This window comes from Bos indicus, chromosome 1 (assembly GCF_029378745.1).
Source record: "Bos indicus isolate NIAB-ARS_2022 breed Sahiwal x Tharparkar chromosome 1, NIAB-ARS_B.indTharparkar_mat_pri_1.0, whole genome shotgun sequence".
Classification (NCBI taxonomy): Eukaryota; Metazoa; Chordata; class Mammalia; order Artiodactyla; family Bovidae; genus Bos; species Bos indicus.
This window is the reverse complement of record NC_091760.1, coordinates 87,992,337-88,019,230: the sequence shown is the minus strand read 5'-3', so window position 1 is coordinate 88,019,230 and position 26,894 is coordinate 87,992,337. Positions and strand designations below refer to the sequence as shown.

The 26,894-nt window shown below is 40.5% G+C and overlaps 1 protein-coding gene across 2 annotated transcripts in view; it reads left to right on the top strand.

The window, feature by feature from the left end:
* Positions 1 to 26,894, top strand: part of USP13 (ubiquitin specific peptidase 13) — a 131,233-nt gene that overhangs the window by 41,187 nt on the left and 63,152 nt on the right. For both annotated transcript variants that reach the window (XM_019959325.2, XM_019959332.2), the window contains exons 4-8: positions 486 to 607; positions 5,999 to 6,141; positions 9,453 to 9,637; positions 21,543 to 21,637; positions 22,714 to 22,901. In XM_019959325.2, the coding sequence (XP_019814884.1) occupies positions 486 to 607; positions 5,999 to 6,141; positions 9,453 to 9,637; positions 21,543 to 21,637; positions 22,714 to 22,901 (733 nt within the window). The remainder of the gene's footprint in view (positions 1 to 485; positions 608 to 5,998; positions 6,142 to 9,452; positions 9,638 to 21,542; positions 21,638 to 22,713; positions 22,902 to 26,894) is intronic.

Genomic DNA, 26,894 nt, shown 5'->3' with positions numbered 1-26,894 from the left:
AGTTTTATTATCTCCATTCTACAAATGAGGAAACTAAGGCTTAGGGAATTTGTGACTTGACCAAAGAAACATTAATTTTGGAGCCAGAGTTGAAGGTGGGCTTATCTGCTCTCAAATCCATGTACTTTCTTCTGTCGTGTTGGAGAAATATTCCGTCCTATTCTTGTGAAGTCAGGAGCCAAGTACCCGACAAGTCATAATGACCAACCTCTTCCTTTCAACATCTGTAAGAACTGAACATCTAGTGCAAATGAATGCTTTAGGTATAAAGCTTTATGATGTGACTCAGTCTTCTTTGTCCATCTGTTGCTAGTAGATAAGCGTGTACAACTTAGGGAGGATGGAAAGGCCTCCTGGTCCTGGCTTGGGGCAGGTGAACGGCTGGATTGTCAGCCCTGTGAGCTTCTGGCTTTCCCAGTGAGTGCTGCCTTGCTGTGCTATGTTCTTTCTTCACTTCTTGTTCTTTGTTTTTGTTTTCTCCTCAGATCTAGATACTGATGACGATTTAAATAGCGACGATTATGAATATGAAGATGAAGCCAAACTTGTTATATTCCCAGACCACTATGAAATAGCCCTACCAAATATTGAGGAGTTACCAGCCCTGGTCAGTGAGTGTGCACGGCTGCTAGCTAGATGCGCGTGACTCTCTGTGTCAGGTGTGTGTGTGCGTGTGTCAGGTCTGTGTGCTGGGCGGTGGGGAAGGCAGGGTGAGTGAGAGAGGAAGAGGAGACTGAGCAGAAACAGGAGCAGATTGCTCCTCGTCTGCAAGAGGGCCCTGCAGGGTCCCTTGCAGTAACACTGGGCCACATGCCCTCTGCTGCTGCTGGCTGGCCTCCTCCACGTGGGCTGGCTTCTTGTCACCCGTGAATCACAGTCTTGTGCTTAGATTTTCAAACTGTGTCCCTGAGATGTGCAGGAGAGGGATTGCCTCCCCTTTAGAGGGACGCCTACAATTTTTCTCTCTTCTGCATGTTGGCCTTCCATGTATAATTTTGTTTGGGAAACATAAAAGAGTTCCACTGAGAAACAATAGCAACACGAGTTTGAAAATAACCAAGTATTTAGAAATCACAGGTGTGCAGGAGCTTTGTGGGAGTGTATTCTTTTAGGACAGAGCCTGCTTTCTAGGTTTTAGAATTGAGATTTAGTGGTGAGGGTTTTCCCTTCCTTTCTTTTTTGTGAAGCACCTTTCATCTTCCTGGACAACTTAAAGCCGAGGGCGGGGTGGTGGTGGTGGTATGAGGAAGCCGGTTTCTGTTTTACTTTGCTTCCTGAATTCTGTGGGGCCCAGACTATTTTCCTACTCTCCCCTCATTTCCTGTATTGTCTCCACTGCCTCATCCTTTTTTGTGTTCTTTTCTCTTTCTTTTCCTCTTTTCTACTCTGTTGCATCCTGACTTCTCAGAGTCTGGCCACAGATAGCAGAGTTAGACATTCCAGCTCATTTTTTCCCTCCTCAAGGTTTGCTAAAACCAAGGCTAAATCTCTAGGTCCCCGATTCTTCCAAATGTTGTATGACTGTCTATAGCCTCCTCCCTGCTCACATGCCCCTGCCAAGTGGGCACATTTGTGCTCGGGGTTCCCATGGCATTAGGGGTGAGGTTTCCACCATTCAGCCAGTTTTGCCTCTGATCTACTTTATACCTAAACATAAAACCCCAGAATTGAAAAATTTGTGTATTTAGCTGTTATAGCTCTTTCCTCTAATTATTTGATCTAGCATATCCTTTTTATTACAGTAGTACCAAGTGCATGGCTTTTAGCAATGTATACAGAATTAAATTACCTCTACTTTCTGCAGTTCCCCGTATCTACTCATGGGGCATTTACCAAGGGCAAAATATATGGTGGACAAAATGGTCTTACCATTATCTGATATTATATACTACAGCTTGTACCTGTATAAAACTAGGAGTTCTCACTGCTCTTGTTTAATATAACACTTGAGTCTGTTATCAAAAAAGAAGCAGCACATTGATGTCATTGATTCGTGACATTGAATGAATGTCATGAGGGATGATTTTTCTCTCACTCACTTAGGAAAAAAAAGTCTTCATGTGAGAAAAGTTAAGAGAGCCTTTAAGTACTTTTAATTATTCTCTATATGCAGAACATAATTCCAAGTGTGAATGCTTTTATAGAGAGGTGAAGTGTCACAGAAATCTGAGTCTAGCAATATATATTATAATTTCTAATAGAGTCTTTTAGAATTAAGAAGTGCTTTAGGAATTAAAAAGAGAGGGAGAGAATTGTTTGGAAGGTGAGGTAGGGAGATAGAAGGGGAAGCCTGGATTTATCTGATGGTAACTGGTTTTATCTATATAACAGATGCTCGTTACTATAATTTCTTTTCATGCTTTTGCTTCATTTTTGGTATTTGATAATTCTCTTTTTAAGTTTTTAAATACCCCAAATTATTGAACTTCAAGTTACCCAACCAGGTCTTCTGTCATCTCTTGCATTTCTCAGCACAAAAAAATTCAGTTTCAGATAGGTACTCTGTAGATTCTACCATAAAGCTGAACTACCTCTCAGTGATTCAGGGACCACAGAGAATGGCGTCTGGGACTCAGTAGGGATCTTAGCACCTGAGATCTAATGCCTCATTTTATACGCAAGAGCTCAAGCAGTGGTGCGCTTGTAGTTGGTTAGCAACCAGCTCCCTGCGCTGTAGTGGTTGCCGATTTCAGTGGTGTAAATACTCCCAGCGTGGCTGATTTCAGGCTAACATGTCACCAATGCAGTGTTGGGAAGAGATGTGCAGTAGGACACCATCACCTATGGGTTCCACCGCTTACATAACGTGGATATAAGGGACTTCCAATGCATATAGATTAGATATTAAGGTAGAGTAACACAGCTAGGGAGTGAAGAGTTTTAAACATTTTTTGCCTTTAAAAAGTATATTTATTGGTGAGCCTATAGAATTTAATTTTTAATAACAGCTGTGCTTAACAATCTTCTTTGAGAATTTCTTAAAATTTAGCAATCAATTCTGTGAGCCAGTTTGAGCCAATTCCAGAACACCCGTGAACTTGAGATAATTCATAGTATAATATAGGATAATGGATCCTGACTTTCAATTGTGATCCATAAAAAGGGTCTCTAAGTGATTTTAGATGGTATTCTGAAAATACTAGGTCAATGTTTTATAGTGTCCCAGACGATTAAGGAAATTTTGTCGGGTGTCACCAGGAAGGAATCTCAAAGAAAAGAGAGACTATTACATCTGAATTGTTGTGCATTACAAATTAGAACACTTAAAGATCTAATGGGATGCAGAAGATTCAGAAGAGGACAGGGAAGGTATCAAGGTAGTCAGTGAAATAGCAGGGAGATTATAACAGGCCAGAGTAAAAAGATGAGGATTTGTAGCCAGGAGTGCTAAGGCAGCATGGCCCAAACACATCGCATCAGGAAGGAGCTCATGGTGAACTCAACCTTGTTTTCTAGGGACATTACTGGAAGGGAGTGGAAGATGATTTTTGATAATTGAAAGGAAGTACTAATTATATAACACTGCTTGTGGGAGATAAATGGGAATATTTTTGGAAAACATTGAAGGAGGGGCAAGATAGGGAAAGGGGATTAAGAGGTATACACTACTAGGTATAAAATAAATAAGATAGAAGGATATAACGTACAGCACAGGGAATATAACCAGTTATTTTATAATAATTTTAAATAGAGTATATGTTACAAAATATCAATTACTATGTTGTATACCTGAAACTAATATAACATTGTAAATCAATTATGACAAAAAATTCTATCAAATAAACTGTCCCCCCCCCAAAAAAAAATCAAGAGGTTTAAATATATTTATGAATGCCCAATTGCCTGATCTGTAATGGAGTGTAAGCTTTTTTTTTTTTGTAATAGAATGTAAGCTTTTTGAGGGCAGGAGCCTTTTCCTTCTCTTGACCGTGCATAGCCCAGTGGTGTCAATTAGCAGTGTTCAGTATATCCTCAGAGAGTTTTAAAAGCTGGAGAAGGATGGGCTGTAATGTTCACAGCAGATCACTGCCTGCTGGGCAGCAAAGAGGGAGCAAGAATGGGAGAAAAAAGACCTTAAGGTGGCTGTTGTGTGGCTGGAATGACTAAGAGGGACTAAGAGGGTGTGACCGAAATTAAGAAGAGGTAGATTGCAAATAGATTTTGGATGAAGGGCTGATAGGAATTGCTCATGGCCTGGGTGGGTGTGGGATGGCACCTGAGGCCTCTATTATCTCTTTTTTTCCCTTGTAGTTGTTTATTTTATATTTTTATTGGAGTATAGTTACTTTATAATATGTTAGTTTCTGCTGTACAATGAGGTGAATCAGTTGTGTGTGTGTGTGTGTGTGTATATCTATCTCCACTCTTTAGATTTATTTCCCATTTGGTGGGGATGGTGGTTTAATCACTAAGTTGGGTCCAACTCTTTGTGACCCCATAGACTGTAGCCTACCAGGTTCCTCTGTCCGTAGGATTTCCCAGGCAAGAAGACTGAAGTGGGTGGCCATTCCCTTCTCCAGGGCATCTTCCTGACCCAGGGATCAAACCCTGGTATCCTACACTGCAGGCGGATTCTTAACCAAGTGAGCCAGCAGGGAACCATATAGTATGTCTCTTAATCTGTTCTGTGGTCAGTTGGTGGTGCTACCCAGAGGAAAACATTCTTTATGAAGTTCAGCTAATTGTGCAGGATAGTGATGTAGAATATACATTTTGGTTAAAAATATTTAAAAACAATTCAATGGCTTTTATTATATTCAGAATTGGGCATCCATCATGACTATCTCATTTTAGAATATTTTTATTACCCCACAGCCATCACCTACCCCTCTGCCTCTTATCCCCCTAGCCTCTGGCTATCACTAATCTGCTTTCTGTCTTTATGGATTTGCCTATTTTGTCCATTCCATATAAAAGGAATCATGGTTCTTTGTGGCTGGCTTCTTTTAACTTAGCATACATTTTCAAGGTCCATCTAGGTTGTAGCATGTATCGGTACTTCATTCCTTTTTATTGCTGATAACAGTTCTTATATCAAAATACAAAATTTTATCCATTTATCATTAATGGACATTTGGGTTGCTTCTACTTTTGGATGTTATAAATAATGCTTCTGTGAACATTTGTTGATAAGTTTTTGTGTAGACCTATATTTTTATTTATTAATACCTTGGGTGTATACCTCGGAATGCAATTGCAGGATCATATGGTAGTTCTGTTTAAACATTTGAGGACCTGCCAAATTATTTTCCAAAGTGGCTGTACCATTTTACATTCTCATCAGAACATGTTTTTCAAGAGAGCTAGAAATATCTTACAGCATTAAGCAAATAGTGAATAGTTGTGAGAGGCCTGTGTCCAGAATCAATGGGGTTTGGGAAAAAGGAGAGAGTCTGCCCTCCCTGGTGGTTAGTTGGTGCCAAGCTGGACATCACAGATTTGCTCCTAATGGCTGGTCTGGCACAGAACATCTAGGCATGTCCCCATCCAAGGTCACATTTGCACCAGATTAGGAAATGGAGCCATGCTGCTTGCATTCCATTCAGTGCCCTTGACCACATGTCATTGTGTGATGAGTGAAGGATATTGGATATCTTGGTGTAAATTTGTTAGGAGTAAAACATACCATTTGGGTAAATCCTAGGTATTCCTGTTGCTAATTTCACCCTTGTAAATTGTTCACCTTATACTTTTCACTCCATTTGCTAAGAGACAGAAATTGTTAAATCTGACTTTTATGCTTGGATTTACAAACTGGATTTAGTTCTTCGGTATCTTGTGTCATTGTTAATACTGCAAATTCCAGGCCAGGACAAAACCTAGCTAGACCCAGGGGGAAAGTGCTAGAGTCAGGAAACTAGCATCTTGCTCTTATGGTAACTAAGCTGTTTGAATTTTCTTGACTTAAGTTGTATTTATTAATAAACTTTAAGATTCATTTTACAAAAGTTGCTGTTCTCAAACTGTTTTATGTATTATATCTGCATTTATCTTATAGGTAACCATTGCTTGTGATGCAGTTCTCAGCTCAAAATCTCCATACAGAAAGCAGGACCCAGATACATGGGAGAATGAATTGCCAGTGTCGAAATATGCCAATAACCTTACCCAGTTGGACAATGGAGTCAGAATTCCTCCAAGGTGAGAGTCAGCAAAATGGAACTTTACCCGCCTAAAACTGGCCAAAGGATTATTTATTTTTCTACCTCTCCACTGAATTAGCAGTTATATATGTTATTATCAGTTGCCTTTTATAAAAATAAGCTCAAAAATTCTCTCTGGAATTATCTATATCTTTGTAGTAGACGCTGACCGTGGCCAGTCCCCAACCCGGAGCCCAGCCCATCCCCACCCTAAGGCATATGATTGCAGACACCTGCAGCTCTTTCTTAGGGGCTTTCTCTATCTGCCAGAGCCAGGTTGGCTGATGCATGGGACAGTCAGAAACGCTGTGGAGTCATGCTCCCTCCTGTCCTGAAACGGCCCCCAACCAGGGGCTGTGGAGTGGAAGGATGAATACCTAGACCCCCACCCTCAAGTAGGATAACCATCTCCTTGAGTTCCACAGCTGGTTTGAGCCCCACTGGCCCAGGGGGTCATCTGCTTGTTGACAGTCTCCAGCCTGGCTGCCTACCCTTTCAGTCTGTCTTCCCTCAACTCCCTTAGAGTGCTTCCTGGGATCACCTCCCTGACAAGCCATTTGCATTCAGATCTTTGTCTACCTCTAGGGGGACCCAGCTACAAAGACTTACAACAGTCTTTGGTTATCACCTTTTGGCTGGAATGCTCTTTAGGTTTCATTGGCACCTCCTGTAATCAGAGGCAGGTGTCTTTCCAGAGGCAGGAGCTAGAGGGAAAGAGCAGGTGGATTCAGAATGTGTCCTATCTGTGTGGACCCTGGCTGTGCTGCCCTCTGCTCTGTGTGGTCTTAGGGAAGGCTCCGTACCCTCTGTTGTTCTCTTTGTTAGTGGGGATGGTAATAATGCTGAAGAGTGTTTATTAGAATTGCATGGTAAGACTTCTGAAAAGCCCTTGCCCCATACCTGGCATTTAACCTTCATTTAAGTTGTTAATGCAAAGAAAGAGGAAAACAATAGAAAGGGAAAGACTACAGATCTCTTCAAGAGATTTGGAGAGATCCAGGGAACATTTCATGCACATGATAAAGGACAGAAACAGTAAGGACCTAACAGAAGCAGAAGAGATTAAGAAGAGATGGCAAGAATACACAGAAGAAGTATACAAAAAAGGTCTTAATGACTCGAATCATCACAATGATGTGGTCACTCACCTGGAGCCAGACATCCTGGAGTATGAAGTCAAGTGGGCCTTAGGAAGCATTACTAGGAATGAAACCTAGTGGAGGTGACAGAATTTCAGCTCAGCTATTTCAGATCCTAAGAGATGATGCTGTTAAAGTGCTGCACTCAATGTGTCAGCAAATTTGGAAAACTCAGCAATGGCCACAGGACTGGAAAAAGTCAGTTTTCATTCCAATCCCAAAGAAGGGCAATGCCAAAGTACATTCAAACTACTGTACAATTGTGCTCATCTCACATGCTAGCAAGGTTATCCTCAAAAATCCTTCAAGCTAGGCTTCAGTAGTACGTGAACCAAGGACTTCCAGATGTACAAGCTGGGTTTTGAAGAGACAGAGTAACCAGAGATCAAATTGCCAACATCTGTTGGATCATAGAAAAAAGAAAGAGAATTCCAGAAAAACATCTGCTTCATTGACTTTGCGAAAGCCTTTGACCTTGTGGATCACAACGAACTGTGGAAAATTCTTAAAGAGTTTTTATCTAGGAATAGAGTTCCTATCTAGGAATACCAGACCACCTTACCTGCCTCCTGAGAAATCTGTATGCAGGTCACAAAGCAACAGTTAGAACTGGACATGGAACAATTGACTGGTTCCAAATCGGGAAAGGAGTACATCAAGGAGTATATTGTCATCCTACTTATTTAACTTGTATGCAGAGTACATCGTGCAAAATGCCAGACTGGATGAAGCACAAGCTGGAATCAAGATTGCCGGGAGAAATATCAATAACCTCGGATATGCAGATGACACCACCCTTATGGCAGAAAGTGAAGAGGAACTTAGCCTCTTGAAGAGGGTGAAAGAGGAGGGTGAAAAAGCTGGCTTGAAACAACATTAGACAAACTAAGATCATAGCATCCGGTCCCATTCAGTTAGTTCAGTTCAGTAGCTCAGTCGTGTCCGACTCTTTGCAACCCCATGAATCACAGCACGCCAGGCCTCCCTGTCCGTCACCAACTCCCGGAGTTCACTCAGACTCACGTCCATTGAGTCAGTGATGCCATCTAGCCATCTCATCCTCTGTCGTCCCCTTCTCCTCCTGCCCCCAATCCGTCCCAGCATCAGAGTCTTTTCCAATGAGCCAACTCTTTGCCATTACTTCATGACAAATAGAAGGGGAAAAAGTGGAAACAGTGACATTTTCTTTTCTTGGGCTCCAAAATCTGTGGATGGTGACTGCAGCCATGGAATTAAAAGACACTTGATCCTTGGAAGAAAAGTTATGACAAGCCTACACAGCATATTAAAAAGTAAAGACATCATTTTGCCAACAAATGTCCATATAGTCAAAGCTATAATTGTGTACAGATGTGAGACTTGGGATCATAAAGAAGGCTGAGTGCCAAAGAATTGATGCTTTCGACCTGTGGTGCTGGAGAAGATTCTTCAGTTCTTTGGACTGCAAGAAGACCAACGCTCCTCAAGGAAATTAACCCTGAGTATTCATTGGAAGGACTGATGCTGAAGCTCCAATCTTTGGCCACCTAATGCAAAGAGCTGACTCATTGGAAAAGACCCTGATGCTGGGATTGAAGGCAAAAGGAGAACAGGGGCACAGAGGATGAGATGGTTAGATAACATCACCAACTCAATGAACATGAACTTGAGCAAACTCTGGGAGATAGTGGTGGACAAAGGAGCCTGGCCTGCTACACCCATGAGGTCATAAAGCGTTGGACACGACCTAGAGACTGAATAATAACAACAACAATGAAGTGGATTCCTTTCTACTTAGATTGTCAGTATAGTAGAGTTTTGTTTAAACTAGTAGTGAAGCATTACTACTAGTGGTTGATGCTTTAGAACCTCAGCTGTTTATACACATGGGATCTTTCATAATTTACACTCACTCAGGCTTTACTGTCTCTCATGTAAGGAATTTTAAGGAAATGGCCTCTTTTCCTACCCTCAGGTTCTGTGTCAGTTTTCTAAGGTAGAAGAGCTCTCTTGGAGGACCTGGCCCCGTGTGAGTGCTCCTTCTGTTCTGGAATGGGTCTCTGCTATTCCACTGACCATCTCCTGCGACCCTGCTCCCCCCCAACCTGAGACACCCCTTTTTCTTAGATGTTGGTTTTCTCATCATGCCTTGTGCTGTGGCTGTGCTAACTGTCCTCTGATGACTTCACAGTGGTTGGAAGTGTGCCAGATGCGACCTTCGGGAGAACCTCTGGTTGAACCTGACCGATGGCTCCGTGCTGTGTGGGAAGTGGTTCTTTGACAGCTCTGGGGGCAACGGGCATGCGTTGGAGCATTACAGAGACACAGGCTACCCTCTCGCTGTGAAACTGGGGACCATCACTCCGGATGGGGCCGGTGAGTGTGCCTTTACCAACTCAGGCACCTGCAGTGGCTCCCTCTTGGTTTAACCAGTGCCTTCATCTCTGGGATTGGAGGCCATAAGCTCGGGACTAAGACAGCCCAGGCGTGAATCCTGATTCTACCTCTTATTAGCTGTGAGATCTTGGGTCAGCCTCCAGTTCCTCATCTTGAGGATAATCATGGTATTTCCCTCATAGATTTGTCAAGGTGCATAATCATTTAGCCCGGTGCCCACAGTAGAGTCTTGGTAAAAGTTTTTTGCTTTTGTATCTTTCTGTATGTTCCTTGGCTAATGGCTCAGCGGGAAAGAATCCACCTGCCAGTGCAGGAGACGCAGGTTCGATTGCTGGGTCAGGAAGATCCCCTGGAGAAGGAAATGGCAACCCACTCCAGTATTCTTGCCTGGGAAATCCCACAGACAGAGGAGTCTGGTGGGCTCCACTCTACAGGGTCACAAAAGAGTTGGACACGACTGAGCGACCAAAAAACAAAGAGGACAGAAGGAGGAATCAGGACTTGTGAAGTAAATGTGCAATATCAAACTCACCATTAGAATAGTAGGGGTTTGAAAGCCTAGAGTCCATTAGGGGGATTAGTGTCATTATGGAGTAGATGGTTGTTCAAGATACGGGGTGTTCAGACCCCTTGACATCAGTGGGCAGTGATTGCGTCCAGTGCAGCAGAGGGTTAGAACTGGTTCCTACTGATCCTTTGTGTGTTCTCACACTGCGTTAGCTTTTAGCCATGTTTGTACAGTTAATTCCTTCCACCATTGGGTGAGGGAACAGAGAACTTATATCAGGACTGATAATGAGAAAATTAAATACAGAGCTGTGGTCATAAGAACCCATCATCTCAGGTCACTGACAGCATTTATGAAGCACCGACCTGGACCCATACTCAGGTCAGTCTTCTCCATCTGTCCAGGTGTTAAGTCTCTTTCTTCTCTGCTTTAAGGTAAGATGATTTTTTTTAGGACAAATATAGACATTTGTCTTTTCTTCTCTGTTATCTTTCTTTGACTGAATTTTGTTTTTTGATGTTGTTTTTAGTTGTGTCTCTTTGCCACCCCATGGACTGTAGTCTGCCAGTTGGATTTGGGGTGACATGGCTCTGTTGAATGGTATACGTGGTAATCATCACAGTCCTTGTAGGGGCTCCAGAGAGAAGGGATCATAACATAGGTATTCTATTGGGTACAACTGTAAGGGGAGGATAATTCAGATGTTTCTACTTTTAGTGCTATTTTAAAGATGCAGGACCTTTTTGAAAAATTGAAGTATAGTTGATTTACAGTGTTCGTTTCGGGTATACAGCAAAGTGATTCGTTTTTTTTCAGATTCTTTTCTATTATAGGTTATTATAATACATTGAATATAGTTTCCTGCGCTATACAGTGGTCCTTATTGCTGATCTATTTTATATATAGTAGATTGTATCTGTTAATCCCAAACTTGTATCTGTTAACCAAAGCAAACTTTGGTAACCATAAATTTGTTTTCTGTGTCTGTGAGTCTGTTTCTGTTTGGAAATAAGTTCGTTTGTATCATCTTTTTAGATCCCATACACAATGATGGGTGATATTTCTCTTTCTCTTTCTGGCCTACTTTACTTGGTATGGTAATCTAGGTCCATCCATGTCGCTGCAGATGGCAGTATTTCATTCTGTTTATGGTGAAGTTATATTATGTAGTGCTTTGAGATTAGTTATTAGAAGTCCAGCTCTCAGAACATCCTGTTCAAGACTAAAATTATTTATGTATGGGACTTTGTTCTAAAATTTCAGTTGAGCTCTGTCTTATTCATCTTTGAGTTCCATACAAAAATCTTATACTAGGCATGGATACTTTGGTTAAATGAACCAACTAGTCTATAAGTATTTAAATAATTGTATTCTATTTAAATATATGCTAATAATAAAGGCAACAAAGGTCCGTCTAGTCAAGGCTATGGTTTTTCCTGTGGTCATGTATGGATGTGAGAGTTGGACTCTGAAGGAGGCTGAGTGCCGAAGAATTGATGCTTTTGAACTGTGGTGTTGGAGAAGACTCTTGAGAGTCCCTTGGACTGCAAGGAGATCCAACCAGTCCATTCTGAAGGAGATCAGCCCTGGGATTTCTTTGGAAGGAATGATGCTAAAGCTGAAACTCCAGTACTTTGGCCACCTCATGCGAAGAGTTGACTCATTGGAAAAGACTCTGATGCTGGGAGGGGTTGGGGGCGGGAGAAGAAGGGGACGACAGAGGATGAGATGGCTGGATGGCATCACTGACTCGATGGACATCTGAGTGAATCTGAGTGAACTCCGGGAGTTGGTGATGGACAGGGAGACCTGGCGTGCTGCTATTCATGGGGTAGCAGAGTCGGACATGACTGAGCGACTGAACTGAACTGAATAAAGGCAAGGATTAATTCTGTTCTCTAAGAATCTTTTCCAGGAGCTTTTTTTTTTTTTTTAAGCATGAAATTTATTTTCAAACTGTGATTTAGAGTTCATCTAAAGTTTCTTTCCTTTAACCTCAGACAGGAAAGTTTTGTATTAGCCGTTTGATAATATGGGAAGCAGATATTCAGTGTAACATATTTAGAAAGCAGAGAAAAATTTAGAGACATAAAAAAACATGGAGTTTTAAAAATAAAAATCGGGAGTAATACCACTCCCTGGACAAACTGCTCTGCTTCTAATAATTTGAGTGTATCCTTTCAGTCTTTTTTCTTTTTTAAAGCCTTGATCAGTTCTCATACAAATACACATACATAGCCTGCATTTTTACAAAAATTGAATCACACTGTGTAAAGTTTTATTCCCTATTTTCTCTATTTAACATTATATTTTCTATGTCATTAAACATTCTTCAGTATCCCCTGTTAGTTCCACAAATCATTTCACTATTCCCCTGTTCCGTTTAGTTCAGTAGCTCAGTTGTGTCTGGCTCTTTGCGACCCCATGGACTGCAGCACACCAGGCTTCCCTGTCCATCACCAAGCTTGCTCAAATTCATGTCCATTGAGTTAGTGATGTCATCCAACCATCTCATCCTCTGTCATCCCCTTCTCCTTCTGCCTTCAATCTTGCCCAGCATCAGGGTCTTTTCCAATGAGTCATCAGATGGCCAAAGTATTGGAGTTTCAGCTTCAGCATCAGTCCTTCCAATAAATGTTCAGGACTGATTTCCTTTAGATTGACTGGTTTGATTTCCTTGCAGTCCAAGGGACTCTCAAGAGTCTTCTCCAACACCACAGTTCAAAAGCATCAATTATTCTTGTTTCCCTGTAAGATGTTACCGTTTTGCTTTTCTGATGAACATCTTTGTATATATGCAAGTCTTTGGGTGTTTGTCTAATGATTTTTTCTTTTAAGGACACATTCCTGTGAACAAAGGGTTGAACCTTTAAATTTAATTTTCAGTTGCCGAGTTTCTCTTTTAAATAACTGTAGTAATTCATACGCCCTCCTGAAATGTATGAGAATACCTATTCCAACAAATCTTTGACAACTTTTCATATTCAAAATATTTTAAAACCTTGGCTAATCTGTTATCTTGTTTTAACTTGCTTTATAGTGAGGCTGAACTTTTTCATAGTATTCTTGGCTATTTGTAGTTCTTTTTCTGAGTTTCTTAGGGCGATTTTCTAGTAGGTGTGGGTGTTTTCCTTACTGGCTTTTAAAAACTTCTTAGCCATTAAGAATATTAACCCATTATCTGCCATTATTAAGTTTTTGTTTTTCTTGTAGGGGAGGGTGAACTTTCAAGATTTTCCTTATCATGTAATTGAGAGTATTTGAATAAATGCTACTTTTCAACCATAGAAAACATAAAACATTGGCAAAAACAATGTGAAACATTCAGCTATGATGAAGGTTCTTGAATTCACTTAGCTGAGAAAATGTTCAGTTTTTGAAAATAGATCAGGATTTGATTCCTGTTTATCTTATGCAGAGTTGGTTTTAATGCAAATAATTATTTTCAGTCTAATTATCATATTAGTTTATTTGTTGTTGCTGTTGCTGTTGTTCAGTCGCCAAGTCGTGTCTATTTGCAACCGTGTGGATTGTAGCACGCCAGGCTTCCCTGTCCTCCACTATCTCCTGAAGTTTGCCCAAGATATTAGTTTATGAGATGTATTAATTCTATTTTTGTACTTTTTAAATCTGTTTAATAGATTGCTAGGTGTAGCTTAATATTTATTTAAAAGCCAAATAAATTAACAAAAATGTGAAGTTTCTTTAAATGTCTGAGAATGGGCTTTGTGGATATTGAGGCCCAGGAGGGCAGGGTTCCTTCTGTCCGGGGCAGGGTGGCTGCCTCCTTACGAAGGTACTTCTGTTGAAAGCCCATCTTCCATACTTGGTAGGCTCACTGAGGAGCTAATTCAACTCACAAGAGCCAGAATCTTAAAGTCAGGGAGTTTATTTTTTAGTTTCTAATGAGAACCACAACTGCTTGTAAGTGGGATGTTTATGTCAACTCGACCAGTACATTCCTTCCCTGTGGGAAGCTGAATTATATTTAGACTATTGCTTAGTGAACATGGAATCCAAGCAGGTTGTGAACTCAGATACTTAATGGTGGTATGATCCAATCATCCTGGTTTCCTTCTCCCCAACAAGGATATACCTGTTCAGTGAGAAACTCCTACTCATCTTGACATCTCAGTCTAGAATTAGTTCTTCCAGGAAGCTGTGATCCCCCAGTCATGGCCATTGTGGTGGCTGGGTAATAAAAGTGGGCCCCCTATCAAATTCCACTCTGGTTCCATGGGTACAGCAGGAAACAAAATAAGAAACAGATCACTGTACAAACAAATGAAGAGCTCTCCTCTGTGGGAGGAGACATTCTTTGGCAGATTGAGGTTGAGGTTGGTGGGAAGGGAATTAAAAAGGTTGGAGGCAGGCAAGGGTGTTTTTTTCTTTCATCATGGAAATTAGTTTACCTAAGAAGAAGCCTCACAGCCTTGGTGATTGCAGAAGGGTCTTCTGAGATGGCCATGGTGAAACAAATCAGTGTCATTTTGGCGGGGAGGGCTCTGAAGAGCCCTGGTACTATAGTCCTTTCTGTCTCAGTGCAGAGAAGAATTCAGTGACAGTAAAGTGGTAGATAAGAAGCGGGTGGGCAAGAACTCCTGTGTCCTGAGAACTTAGTGGGCTGCAGTTTTGTAATCAAAGGAAAAGTAGGGAGGGAGAGAAGACCTTTATCTTTCTTGACTAGATATCATGTTTTCATCATCAGTTCCTCCCCCAGGTAGGGCCAGGAAGCTTACTTGTCCCTGTATGGTCAGGCCAGGATTGTCATATAGAATTTTGGAAAAATGTTTTCAAGTTTTAGTACAATGAGGGTTTTTCATTTTGAAAAGTTACCTTTCCATAAACAATTATTTTTGTGTGTGTGCACAGAACTTGTTCTAGGGATCATTAATTTACTGAGTTCATTGGGTAGGATTTTGGGACTCAGGCCACCGTTGTTTCATTGTTTTGGGGCATGTCCCTTGCTTCCGTTGCATGGGTTTTTTGGTAAGCAAGCCTGATTGGTTTTGTGGTTAAGCAAACCTGCTTTCTTGAATAATCATTAACATATGTGGGTCTCCCATATTTTTTACTTACAATCCTCCGGTGGGACTAACTATTTAATCATCATTTTTGTCCCATCATTCTGTTCCTATCAGTGGCAGCTGTGAAATCACCTATCCCCCTGACTCTGCCCAGCTCAGCAGCATCTCAAGGTGGCTTTTCTTACTTGGTCATCTTCAACCCTGACCTGGGCATCAGTCCAAGGATTTGGAATCAAGGATTGACTACTTCATTTTAGTTTTGACGTGGCTTGTACCCCTCTGTGTGCTTCTTTGCTGCTCCACTGTGGCACTTTGCATAAGACAGCAGACCCTGAACAACAGAGTTGTTGTTCCCTATCATATCTCTAGCATCCAGCAAAGTCCCTCACACATAGTAGGTGTCAGTAAGTATTTGTGGAGTAAACAGATGGAGGAAGACAGACACACCAATACAATTTGTTCCTCTGATTTATCCTTTTTTCTTTTTCTTCGTGTCTCTTTTACTGACATCTCTTTCCTCTTACTTGCTTTCGTTTCCTGACTACAGTCTAGATTCTGTTTGGTCTGGGACTTATGCTGTCTAAGGTGATAGTACACACCTTTGACCTCATTCATTTTGTGTTTGGCTTTCTAGATCAATTGCTGGAGCATTCTCTTGCTTCTCCTCTTTTCCTGTCTGTGGAAGGTACTCTGTGGGCGCAAATATAAACTCATGGTGAAGAGAGACAGTTTGGGTGAACAGATCACACTTACTCTGGAGAGAACCTTTCCTCTGTGGCTTATGACTTGGTGTTTGACCAACAGTTCTGTTTTTTCTCTCCGTTTGAGCTGTGAGAACAGAGCAGTGAAGCCAGCTTCTATGGTTTCATTAGTCTTTCTAAAACACCAGAGCTTCTTGAAGTATATCTTTACCTCTCTCTCCTTCTTTCCTGTGTGGGGATCTGCAGGCAAGATCTGGACTTCTGCCACTTTCTGGGGCTAAGAAAGAGAGCTGAAAGTCACATGAGTAAACCACAGCCAAGAAGACATCTGTGGAGGTCCGTTATACCAAACCAGCATTCGTATAAGACTATTTGAAACAGTAACATTTCAACTTATGAGGGCAGGGGCCTCGCTTAACTTATTTCTTATTGTATCCTCAGTATCCGTACATATTTGGTATTCAGTATTTATTTGTTGACTACAGTGAATGAATGAATGAGTCAGTGAATCCATATGAGTGAACAAGGGTGACCAGTGGTACACTACTTCTAATAGCATACCATCCGATAGAAATATTTGTAATATTTGTAATCTTTGGCAATTAGTTGCAAAACATTTTTTCAATCAAAATATAATAAATTTGGAAAAATATTAATAGAAAAACAAAAAACAAAGAAACCTCATTAGAGATAAGAAATTACCACTTTTATATATAATTCCTTACAGATTCTCAGTCTTGGTCTCAGTCTTAGCCTCCATCTTTATAAGTTTTCCTTCATTACTTTTGAAACTTAATACACATACTATTTTATTTATTTTAAAAAAAATTTTATCAAGGTATAGTTGGTTTACAATGTTGTGTTAATTTCTGCTGTTTAGAAGAATTTTTGATTCAGTTGTACATATATGTATATACTTATTCTTTTCCATTATGGTTTATCACTGGTTATTGATTATAGTTTCCTCAGTGCACATACTATTTTCTAATGTGCTCATCACATCAATTCATGCTGGAAATTTTTTTTCCCCTTTAAATATTACCTTTATTTATGAATTCATAAAGGGATTTATGAATATCCATTTATTCATTCATTGACTCATATGGGTCAAGGCTGGGTTGCAGATTGAAGTAAAAGTTACATATAGTAAGTGGAAACTTTTAATATTTTAGGTAATGAATTTTTAAAATATATAGCTCCCTAATCATTACCCTCACTATAAAGAGAGTGAACATTTCCATATCCTCACAAAATTCCTTTGTGATCTTTCTTAGTAAAACTTTTTATTCCTAGGCAGCCAGAGATCTTCTTTCTGTCATTTTAATTCAGTAAATCTTTTCTTAAATCTTTTCTTAAATCTTTTCGCTTCTATGGATCTCTCTACACTCTCCATGGCTTCATTTGTCATTTAACTTGAAACAATGACTAGTTTACTTCTAAAGTAAGTGTAGTTACTTATGAAACTCTGCTTAGGCTATTCCTAGGAGGATCTTGCCTGGAGAATCCCAGGGACGGGGGAGCCTGGTGGGCTGCTGTCTGTGGGGTCACACAGAGTCGGACATGACTGAAGAGACTTAGCAGGAGGATCTTTCTGTGAACTTTCTGTTTCTTAGCTTCTAGTTTTTAAGTCAAGGTTGGAGTTAGGGAGATTAATACTTGTCAGGCTGTGCTTATTTGCTGCAGTAGTTTCTGAGTTAAGACTTGAGTTTGCTAAGCTGAAGATGGAGATAAAGTAAATTTCCTAATGAAAAATGTGTAAGGATTTTCAGTCCCCAAGTCTTCTTCAAACATTTTTTTCTCTGACTACGTGTCACTTATAAATTCTTCATGATTGCCAAGTTTAAGGATCACAGTTCAATTTTAGATTTCTTGTGTGTTACTCACTAAACTGTTTTTGTCATTGGGGTAAGTAACTGTTGTGTCTGACTAAATCATGTCATATTTTGGGAGCAGTTAATGACTGGAGATAGGAAATGTTAATTTCTCACGCAGGCAGGAGGCTAATAGCTTAAGAACCATAGAATTTTATGTGATTTTCACTTATTTCAAAATCCTAGACCAGTGCCAATGGTACATTTCTATCGATGTTGTAATTTTCTCTTCAGGCTCTGATAAGTAGAAGCTTAAAGTCTTTAAGTCTTCAAAACTATCTCACTGTTGTTCAGTCGCTCAGTCGTGTCTGACTCTTTGTGACCCCATGGACTACAGCACGCCAGGCTTCCCTGTCCTTCACCATCTTCCAGAGCTTTCTCAAACTCATGTCCATTGAGTTGGTGAGGCCGTCCAACTATCTCGTCATCTGTCATCCTTTTTTCCTCCTGCCTTCAGTCTTTTCCAGCATCAGGGTCTTTTCTAATGAGTCAGCTCTTTGCATCAGGTGGCCAAAGTATTGGAACTTCAGCATCCGTCCTTTCAGTGAATATTCAGGATTGATTTCCTTTAGGATTGACTGGTTGGATCTCCTTACAAGTCCAAGGGACTCTCAAGAGTCTTCTCTAATACCACAGTTCAAAAGAATTAATATTCTTTGATGCTCAGCTTTCTTTATGGTCCAACTCTCACATCCATACATGATTACTGGAAAAACCATAACTTTGACTATAGGAACCTTTGTTGGCCAAGTAATATCTCTGCTTTTTAATATGCTGTCTAGGTTTGCCATAGCTTTTCTTCCAAGGAGCAAGTGTTGTTTAATTTCATGGCTGCAGTCACCATCTGCAGTGATTTTGAAGCTCAAGAAAATAAAGTCTGTCACTGTTTCCATTGTTTCCCCGTGTTTGCCATGAAATGATGGGACCAGATGCCATGATCTTCATTTTTTGAATGTTGAGTTTTAAGCCAGCTTTTTCACTCTTCTCTTTCACTTTCATCGAGTCTCTTTAGTCTCTTTGCTTTCTGCCATAAGGGGGTATCATCTGAATATCTGAGGTTATTATTTCTCCCAGCAATCTTGATTCCAGTTTGTGCTTCATCCAGCCCAGCATTTCGCCTGATGTATTCTGCAAATAAGCAGGGTGACAATATACAGCCTTGAGGTACTCCTTTCCCAATTTGGAACCAGTCTGTTGTTCCATGTCCAGTTCTGTTGCTTCTTGACCGGCATACAGGTTTCTCAGGAGGCAGGTAAAGTGAAAGTGAAAGCTGCTCAGTCGTGTCCGACTCTTTGCGACCCCATGCGCTATACAGTCTATGGAATTCTCCAGGCCAGAATACTGGAGTGGGTATCCTTTCCCTTCTCCAGGGGATCTTCCCAACCCAGGGATTGAACCCAGGTCTCCCACATTGCAGGCGGATTCTTTACCAACTGAGCTATCAGGGAAGCCCTAGGAAGTAGGTCAGGTGATCTGGTATTCCCATCTCTTGAAGAATTTTCCAGTTTGTTGTGATACACACTGTCAAAGGCTTTGGCATAGTCAATGAAGCAGAAGTAGATGTTTTTCTGGAACTCTTTTGCTTTTTCTATGACCCAACGGGTATTGGAAATTTAATCTCTGGTTCCTCTGCCTTATCTAAATCCAGCTTGAACATCTGGAAATTCTCAGTTCATCTACTGTTGAAGCCTTGCTTGGAGAATTTTGAACATTACTTTGCTCTCATGTGAGATGAGTACAGGTGTGCAGTAGTTTGAACATTCTTTGTTAAACTAGAAATTCTCACTAGTTTAAATAATGACCAAATTGAAAGTGCATGGGAAGCGTCGTTTCTACCTTCTAGCTAATATTTGAGTGGTACTTGACTGTCACGTGTTGTAGATTGAAGATATAGTTGATGTAGTTTCAAGTTCAAGGAATTTTATTGTTTTTTTAAATATTTAAACATTTGGGAATTTTTTTTCTTAATTGGCCTTGGGATTTTATCTTTTGTGTTTACTTTTGAGTGCACTGAATTATAATTCTAAATAATTATATTTAGAAAAGAATATAGATGAAGGCTTCTATCCATAAGTTGAAATAGATGCCTAGGGAAGAGGGATAGAAGAGAAAGCTATACAATGTTTAATCTGTTAATAATAGAAAGACTTGACTTTTTTTGGGTGGCAATGGGTTTGGGTCAGAGGGTCCCCGTAGATCCTATATATCACTTTTTTTTTTTTTTCTCCTCCTGGTATTGTTCCAGAGAGCAGGAAACTCCTTGAACAATCTTATCTTTTGTTGCTGTAAAGAATAATATCTTTATATCTATTTTCACATTTTGTTTTTCCAATTTTAGAGTGAAGAAATTGTGGGTTTTTTTGTTTTTATTTTGTTTTTGTTTTTTGGCTGAACCATGTGGGATCCTAGTTCCCCAGCCAGGTATTGAACCTGTGCCCCCTGCATTGGAGGTGCAGAGTCTTAACCACCGGACCATTACCAAAGTCCCAAAATTTTGGTTTGTTTTTTGTCTCTCCCTTCCTGTTAAGGGCCTCGGATGGTGCCTCACTGAGTCTTGGTCTCCTAAGAAATCTGAGTAGAAAGGACGGGGCCAGGAGTCAGACTACCTGGGTTTGGGCCACATGTGGGGTTTGAGACAAAGGATTTAACTTTTCTAAGTCTCGTTTCCTCATGTGCAAAATGGGCCTGAAAACGTTTCCCTCTTCCCTGTTGCACTGCCATGTGAGGACAGGTGAGGCGGTGGTTTGGGTAGCTTTTGAAAGCGCTACACAGTACTTCTCAAACTTTACTGTGTGCGTGGGGATCTCATTAAAATGCAGGTTCTTGTTCAGTATGTCTGGGTGGAGCCCGAGATTCTGCGTTTCTAATGAGCTTTCAGGCATTGCTGTTGCTTTGAAATCATACCCTACCCTTGGAGAAGCTGGGTTCAGTCTGAAGCCTTATGTGGTCAGGTGGGAGATGAGGGTCCTGAGGAGAGAGACAGCCCCCTTCAGCACACAGCTTCCCAACACCAGAGCCCCAGGAGTGGGTTACAGACCAGGCTGTCAACATGCTGATTTCTTGGATCCTGGGCTGGGTGCAGCCTCCTGAGTTACCCCGCTGTACCAGACGCATCATCGTCTTCCATGTGCTGCGGGGTGGGCACGTTTGGGGTGCACTGCAGTCTTCAGAGACCCCTCACCAGCTCTCTGAGGTGTGGACACTGGGGAGGAGGGGACGAGGGGGCAGATGGAGGTGGAAGGTCGTGTGGTGGTAGCTCTGAGACTACGAGGTTTCCATGGGCAGAATTTCGTTTTGTCCTGGACCTCACACCACAGTCCAGCCATTCAGACAGCCCAAGGTCCTGTTTCTCTGTTCTTCACTGGTTCCCCCTGAGGGTGGCAGGCAGTGTCACCGTCTCCTCCTTCCCACTTTCCTCCTCCTGAACTTATAAACATGCCACTGGGATTAGAACAGTTAGTGTTAGGCATTTGCATTTGTCTAGTTTTAAATTATTTTAGCTTTAGACACTGTCTTCTTTTTCTTGTTTCAGAAATCCTTTATAAAATTACTTTCTGAAATGTCAAAAGGATTGATATATAGATATATTTACAAAAATACCCATTGGTTACGCTTATTGTTTATCATCTGTCTTCCCCCCAGTTGAAACTCACGAGTTTTTTGTGTGTTCATTGATGTGTCCCAAGCCCAGTGCATAGGAGGAGGTTGGTGGGTGCATGTTGAATATTGAATAACTTGATTGCAGGTCTCAGTGCTTATTTTCTTTTCACCTTCTAGATGTTTATTCTTTCCAAGAAGAGGAAGCTGTTTTGGACCCTCATTTGGCCAAGCACTTAGCACATTTTGGAATTGACATGCTTCATATGCATGGGGTGAGAAGGATCTCCTTTTGTCTCTATTCCCACCTTACAGGGAAACTGTTTGGTTTATTTATATAATTCCTGTCACATGCATCTTCATTTTATAGGTTTTAGGTTTTAATGTTTGCATTTACTTCTCAAACTTAATTAGCATTTTCTTTTGGTTATCAGTGTACTTAGAGTTTTAAAATTTTATAATGAACATGGCACCTCGTCAAGTACCATTTTGTTTTAGTTGGAGTTTACTTGCAAAATTTTTGTCTCCTTTGATGGAGAGCTGCATGAATCTTTTTTTGTTCACTAAAGGCCGAAGGTATGGGGAGATGACCTTTAAAATGATTTGTGACCAAACATCACTTTAATTAATTTCAGGAAGGGAAGGAGAGCTTGTTGGGGGTGTGTGGAAAGAGTAAACCAGTAGATTATTTATTGTTGATGGAAACCCTGTGCCTCATTTTATATTGTGTTTTCAGGCTGGTGTTGTGGCTGTGTAATATTTGACCCTATGAGGAGCAGTTAAATGTGCATGTTTTGCTTTAGCCCAGGCCATCTCCCTTTCCTCACATTCTCCGTCTAATTCCTCTGTCTCACTCATGTCACTTTTTAATTTATTTTCTCTGCTCTTCTTTAAACCTCCCTCCTACGTTGAGCTTCTCCCGAGCCCCGTGGTTTTACTCCACTTTCCTCTCCAATTGTCTTGCTTTTTGTCTGCTGTGTTGTGTTGTATCTGCCTTCTTTTTTATTGATTCCTGTTTGTCTTCTTCCTCCTCCTATCCCCTTTCCCCTTGGTCTTTGTCTCTTTTATTGTTAAATCTTTTAAATGTGGTCATTTATTAAATTATGGAAAGCTATACCTAACATAAAGCTTACTATTTCAACAATTTTTAAGCATACAGTTTTGTGGCACAAAGTCCATTTGCCTTGTGCAACCATCACTATCTCAGTCGCTTTTAATGAGGTTGTTTATTTCTCTGTTTAATTGAGGGGAAAGGCAGAAACCTCTGTTGCTGTTAGAAAGAATTTGTGGGATGTGATCTTGGAATGACAGTCATCGTCAAAGTTGTATTTCTTCACTGATCTTGCCCCAGACAGAGAATGGGCTCCAGGACAACGACATCAAGCCGCGGGTCAGCGAGTGGGAGGTGATCCAGGAGACGGGGACAAAGCTGAAGCCCATGTACGGCCCAGGGTACACAGGGCTCAAGAACCTGGGCAATAGCTGCTATCTCAGCTCTGTGATGCAGGCCATCTTCAGCATCCCAGAATTCCAGAGAGCGTAAGTGTCCCGTGCAGACCTGGGCATACAGACTGCCCCACGTCTCCTCTGTGCCTGCTCAGGCAGTGTGTACCAGGGAAGCCCTTCCTCACCGATGGCAGGACATTTCACGTTTGTGCTGTGACTTCCCACATGAAGGCGGGTGAGAACCCTTGAGGTGTTACAGGGATCACATGAGATAAGGAGAGGTTTGTAAACTGAAAAAGCTCCTACAGGGATTTGTCACATTAATAATGGCTTCTGTTTTTAACCTGGAGAAGGAAATGGCAATTCTCTCCAGTCCTCTTGCCTGGAAAATCCCATGGATGGAGGATCCTGGTAGGCTACAGTCCATGGGATTGCAAAGAGTTGGGCATGACTGAGCCACTTCACTTTCACTTCACTTTCTGCTTTTAAACCTGCAACCTCTATGCCGAAAATACTGTAATCATTAATCTTCACAGCAAACCTGCCTCATCTCTCCCTCTACATGCAGTAGGAGAGGTTCGCCGATTTCTTTGGGCAATGGTGAGTGAGTGGAGTTTCTTAGAGAATTTAGGTTTTTTGCTGCTCAAACTGTGGTTTGTAGATGGTGCTGGTTCTTGGACTGCTGAATATGGACTTGTAATGGGATAGGTATGGCAACTGAGAGTGGGCATTGAGAAATTATAGTAATTTGACTTTGCCATTTTTTATAACTGGCATTTCATTTTTCAAATACAGCTGACCCTTGAACAACTTGAGTCTGAACTGCATAGGTCCACTTATATGTGGATTTTTTTTCAGTAAATACGTATTACAGTACTGTTGGGTTGACCAAAATGTTCATTCGTGTTTTTCTAAACCATCTTATAGAAAAACCCTAATGAACTTTTTGCCAACCCAATACATGATCGGCTGTTGGTTGAAACCATGGTTGTGAAGGAACTGTGAATTCTAAGGATTGACTGTAAAGTTATGCATGGAATTCCAATTGTGCGGAAGGTTGTTGTCTCTAACTCTCGTTGGGGGTTGAAGTCTAATTTATTTTTATTGTATTTTTAAGGATTTCATCTATATGATTTGAAATCAACAAACAAGCTGGCCCTTCACCATAGGTAACTGGGAGGCACTGCTTGAGGGCAGCTCCTAACTATGCCTGTACAGGCTGCCTGCTTCCTCCCTTGGCCAGGGAGGGAAGGGCTGTGTCTCTGGGTGTTGTCTTCCTTAAACTGTGCTTAGCACAGGGAGCCACAGAGACCAGCAGCTGTAGGTCATGGGCAGCTGCTGTCTAAGTTTAGGAAATAATATGTAGTGTTTCCCAGAGCAGGTAGGTTTCGACCTTGGTTCAAGTATGGAAGAGGACACACATGTGCTAAGACAAACTGATGGACAGACAGCACACTAGGAACAGCACAGGGCAATTTTGTACCCACATGGAATTGAATGCTAATGATTTTAATAGTGGTTGTGTGTTTAGTTGAGTTCAACTCTGCGACCCCATGGACTGTAGCCCACCAGGTTCCTCTATCCATGGAGTTCTCCAGGCAAGAATACTGCAATGGGTTGCCATTCCCTCACCCAGGGGATCTTCCTGACCCAGGGATTGAACCCGTATCTTCTGTGTCTCTGGCATTGCAAGTGGATTTTTTTACCATTGAGCCATCAGGGAAGAAGCCCTTAATGGTGATTATTAAAAGTATATCAAATATTCTTTTCCTTCCTCTCTTGATACTTAAAATCTTACCTCTTCTTACTGTTTCTGGCTTTGGAAATTTATGGTCAGCTGTCCATGTCAGGTTTTCATTTTTTCATCCAGCCAATAAAGAGTGGGTTCTGCTCTGCTCAGCAGGGCGCTGGGTGTTGGGGGGTTCAGTGGTAAATAAGACCTGGTGCCCAGCCCCACTTGGGGAAACAGACCTTAAATAAATGTAGACCGTCCCTGATTTAAGATTCTTCAACTTAAACTTGACGATGATGTAAAAGTGCTGTGTATTCAGTAGAAACTGTACTTTGAATTTTGCATTTTGCTTTTGGCTAGTTTTCCTGGGCTAGTGACAGATGGTACGTACTCTTGTGATGTTGGGCAGGCAGCAGCCATAGCTGCTGTACCTGGTCAGGTACAAGACCCTGAGGGTAAACAACCATCACAACCATTTTGTACCCAGATAGCCTTTCTGTTCTGCACTTTCAGTACAGTATTCAGTAAGCTACAGCAGATAATCAACACTTTATTATCAAGTAGCCTTCAAGTAATTAGATGATTTAGCCAACTGTAGCTAATGTAAGTGTTCTGAGCATGTTTAAGGTAGGCTAGATTAAGCTTCAGTGTTTGGTAGGTTAGGCATTATGAATGCATTTTTTTTTATATTTTAAAATAAAATTTTTATTTTATTTTTAAAAATATGAATGAATGTCCATAATACCCTAAAATTTGAAAATTATTGGAAAAGTTTTATTGGAGTACAGTTGATTTGCAATGTTGTATTGGTTTCATGTGTATAGCCAAGTGAATCAGTTATACATATACATATATCCACTTTTTTTTTTTTTAGATTCTTGTTCCATATAGGCCATTACAGAACACTGAGTAGAGTTCCTTGTAAGTGCATTTTCAGTTTATATCATCAATTTATGATGGGTTTATTGGAATGTAACTCTGTCCTTTATTGAGGAGTATCTCTAATTGTAAGAACAACTGCATGATTTTAAATATGCTACACCCCATGAAGAAAAAGGAAAGGAGGTGGTAAGGGAGGATTTCTTTGAAGAAACAACACACAAAGGGATACTCACTTTGACTGCTGTGCAGGAGGAGTGGAGACAGGGTTTTGGAGAAAAGGAGGAGCAAGCTTGAAGCTCTGAGATGGGAAAGCCTTTTCAAACGTATGCATTGTGCATCATATGATTTTTATAAATTCTTACCCATGTCTCATACTTGTATTATCATTTGATTTGGGAATAATGTAGCTTCATCTTATCTGTCTTATGCGCCAAGATTTTTTTTTTTAACTATTGAAGAAAAGTTCTTATGGTAGGTGTTGTATAATTATTATTTCTTTTAAACTCGAATGAAAGAAACTTGTATTCTTTTGTCACAAAGCACAACATTTTTTAGTGCTTTACTGTCTATCGTTTTTGAAAATATTTTCCACACATCAAAGTTTGATAAATAATCTTCTGAATTTTTCTTCAATGAAAAGAACATACCTCAAGTCTGTATTTTGGATTTAAGAGTTGAATCTCTTACCTAGTCTTGTTTCAAGTGTTTTAGAATTTTGTAGTATCTAATATCTTATATTTTATTTCCTAAACATTTGTTGTATATATTAGAAAATGAGCAACTTACTATTCTTACTTGTCTTTTGGTTCTTTAACAAATATCACTGGGTTGAAAGGCTCGCTCGTCAAACTCCCTTTTTCCCAGCAGGACTAACTCAGTGGAGCGGTCTCTCCATTTTGTAAGTAGAAAGAGTGACTCACAGAGAGATTAAATGACTTACACACAACCGCAGTATAATTTGGGAACATCAGCTGGACTCCTTGATACCCTGTGTGCCACCTGAACCTAGTTTACATTTCAAAGTAATTCTGATGAACAAATCTAAATAAACTGGTGTACAAATTGAATGACCACAAGGGTGGATTTTTAGATAGCACACATGTTTTTTGTTTTGAAAACCACTAGATTACAAATTGAAGATATAAGTACTTTAAAAATTATCCAACATTACTGCTGTCTTTTAATTTTGTTGTAATAGAAGATATTCCTAGTTGATGAGAAAAAGAATATAAATTTGTAGCAAAATGGACTTTTCAGAAATCAAAGATTTATCCCTTTAAACGTTATTCTTCTCCATCAGCCTTGACAGAAAGCCTAAACTTTTCACTAATGTTTATCTTACCAGTTTTTTTTTTTTTTTTTCGGTCTTGTTAGGTTTTGAGGTATGATAAAGACCAGATTTTAAGATAGCTAATATTGATAATGTATATCAAGTTGTATATTAAGAATTCTCTCTTACACTGAATATAGTT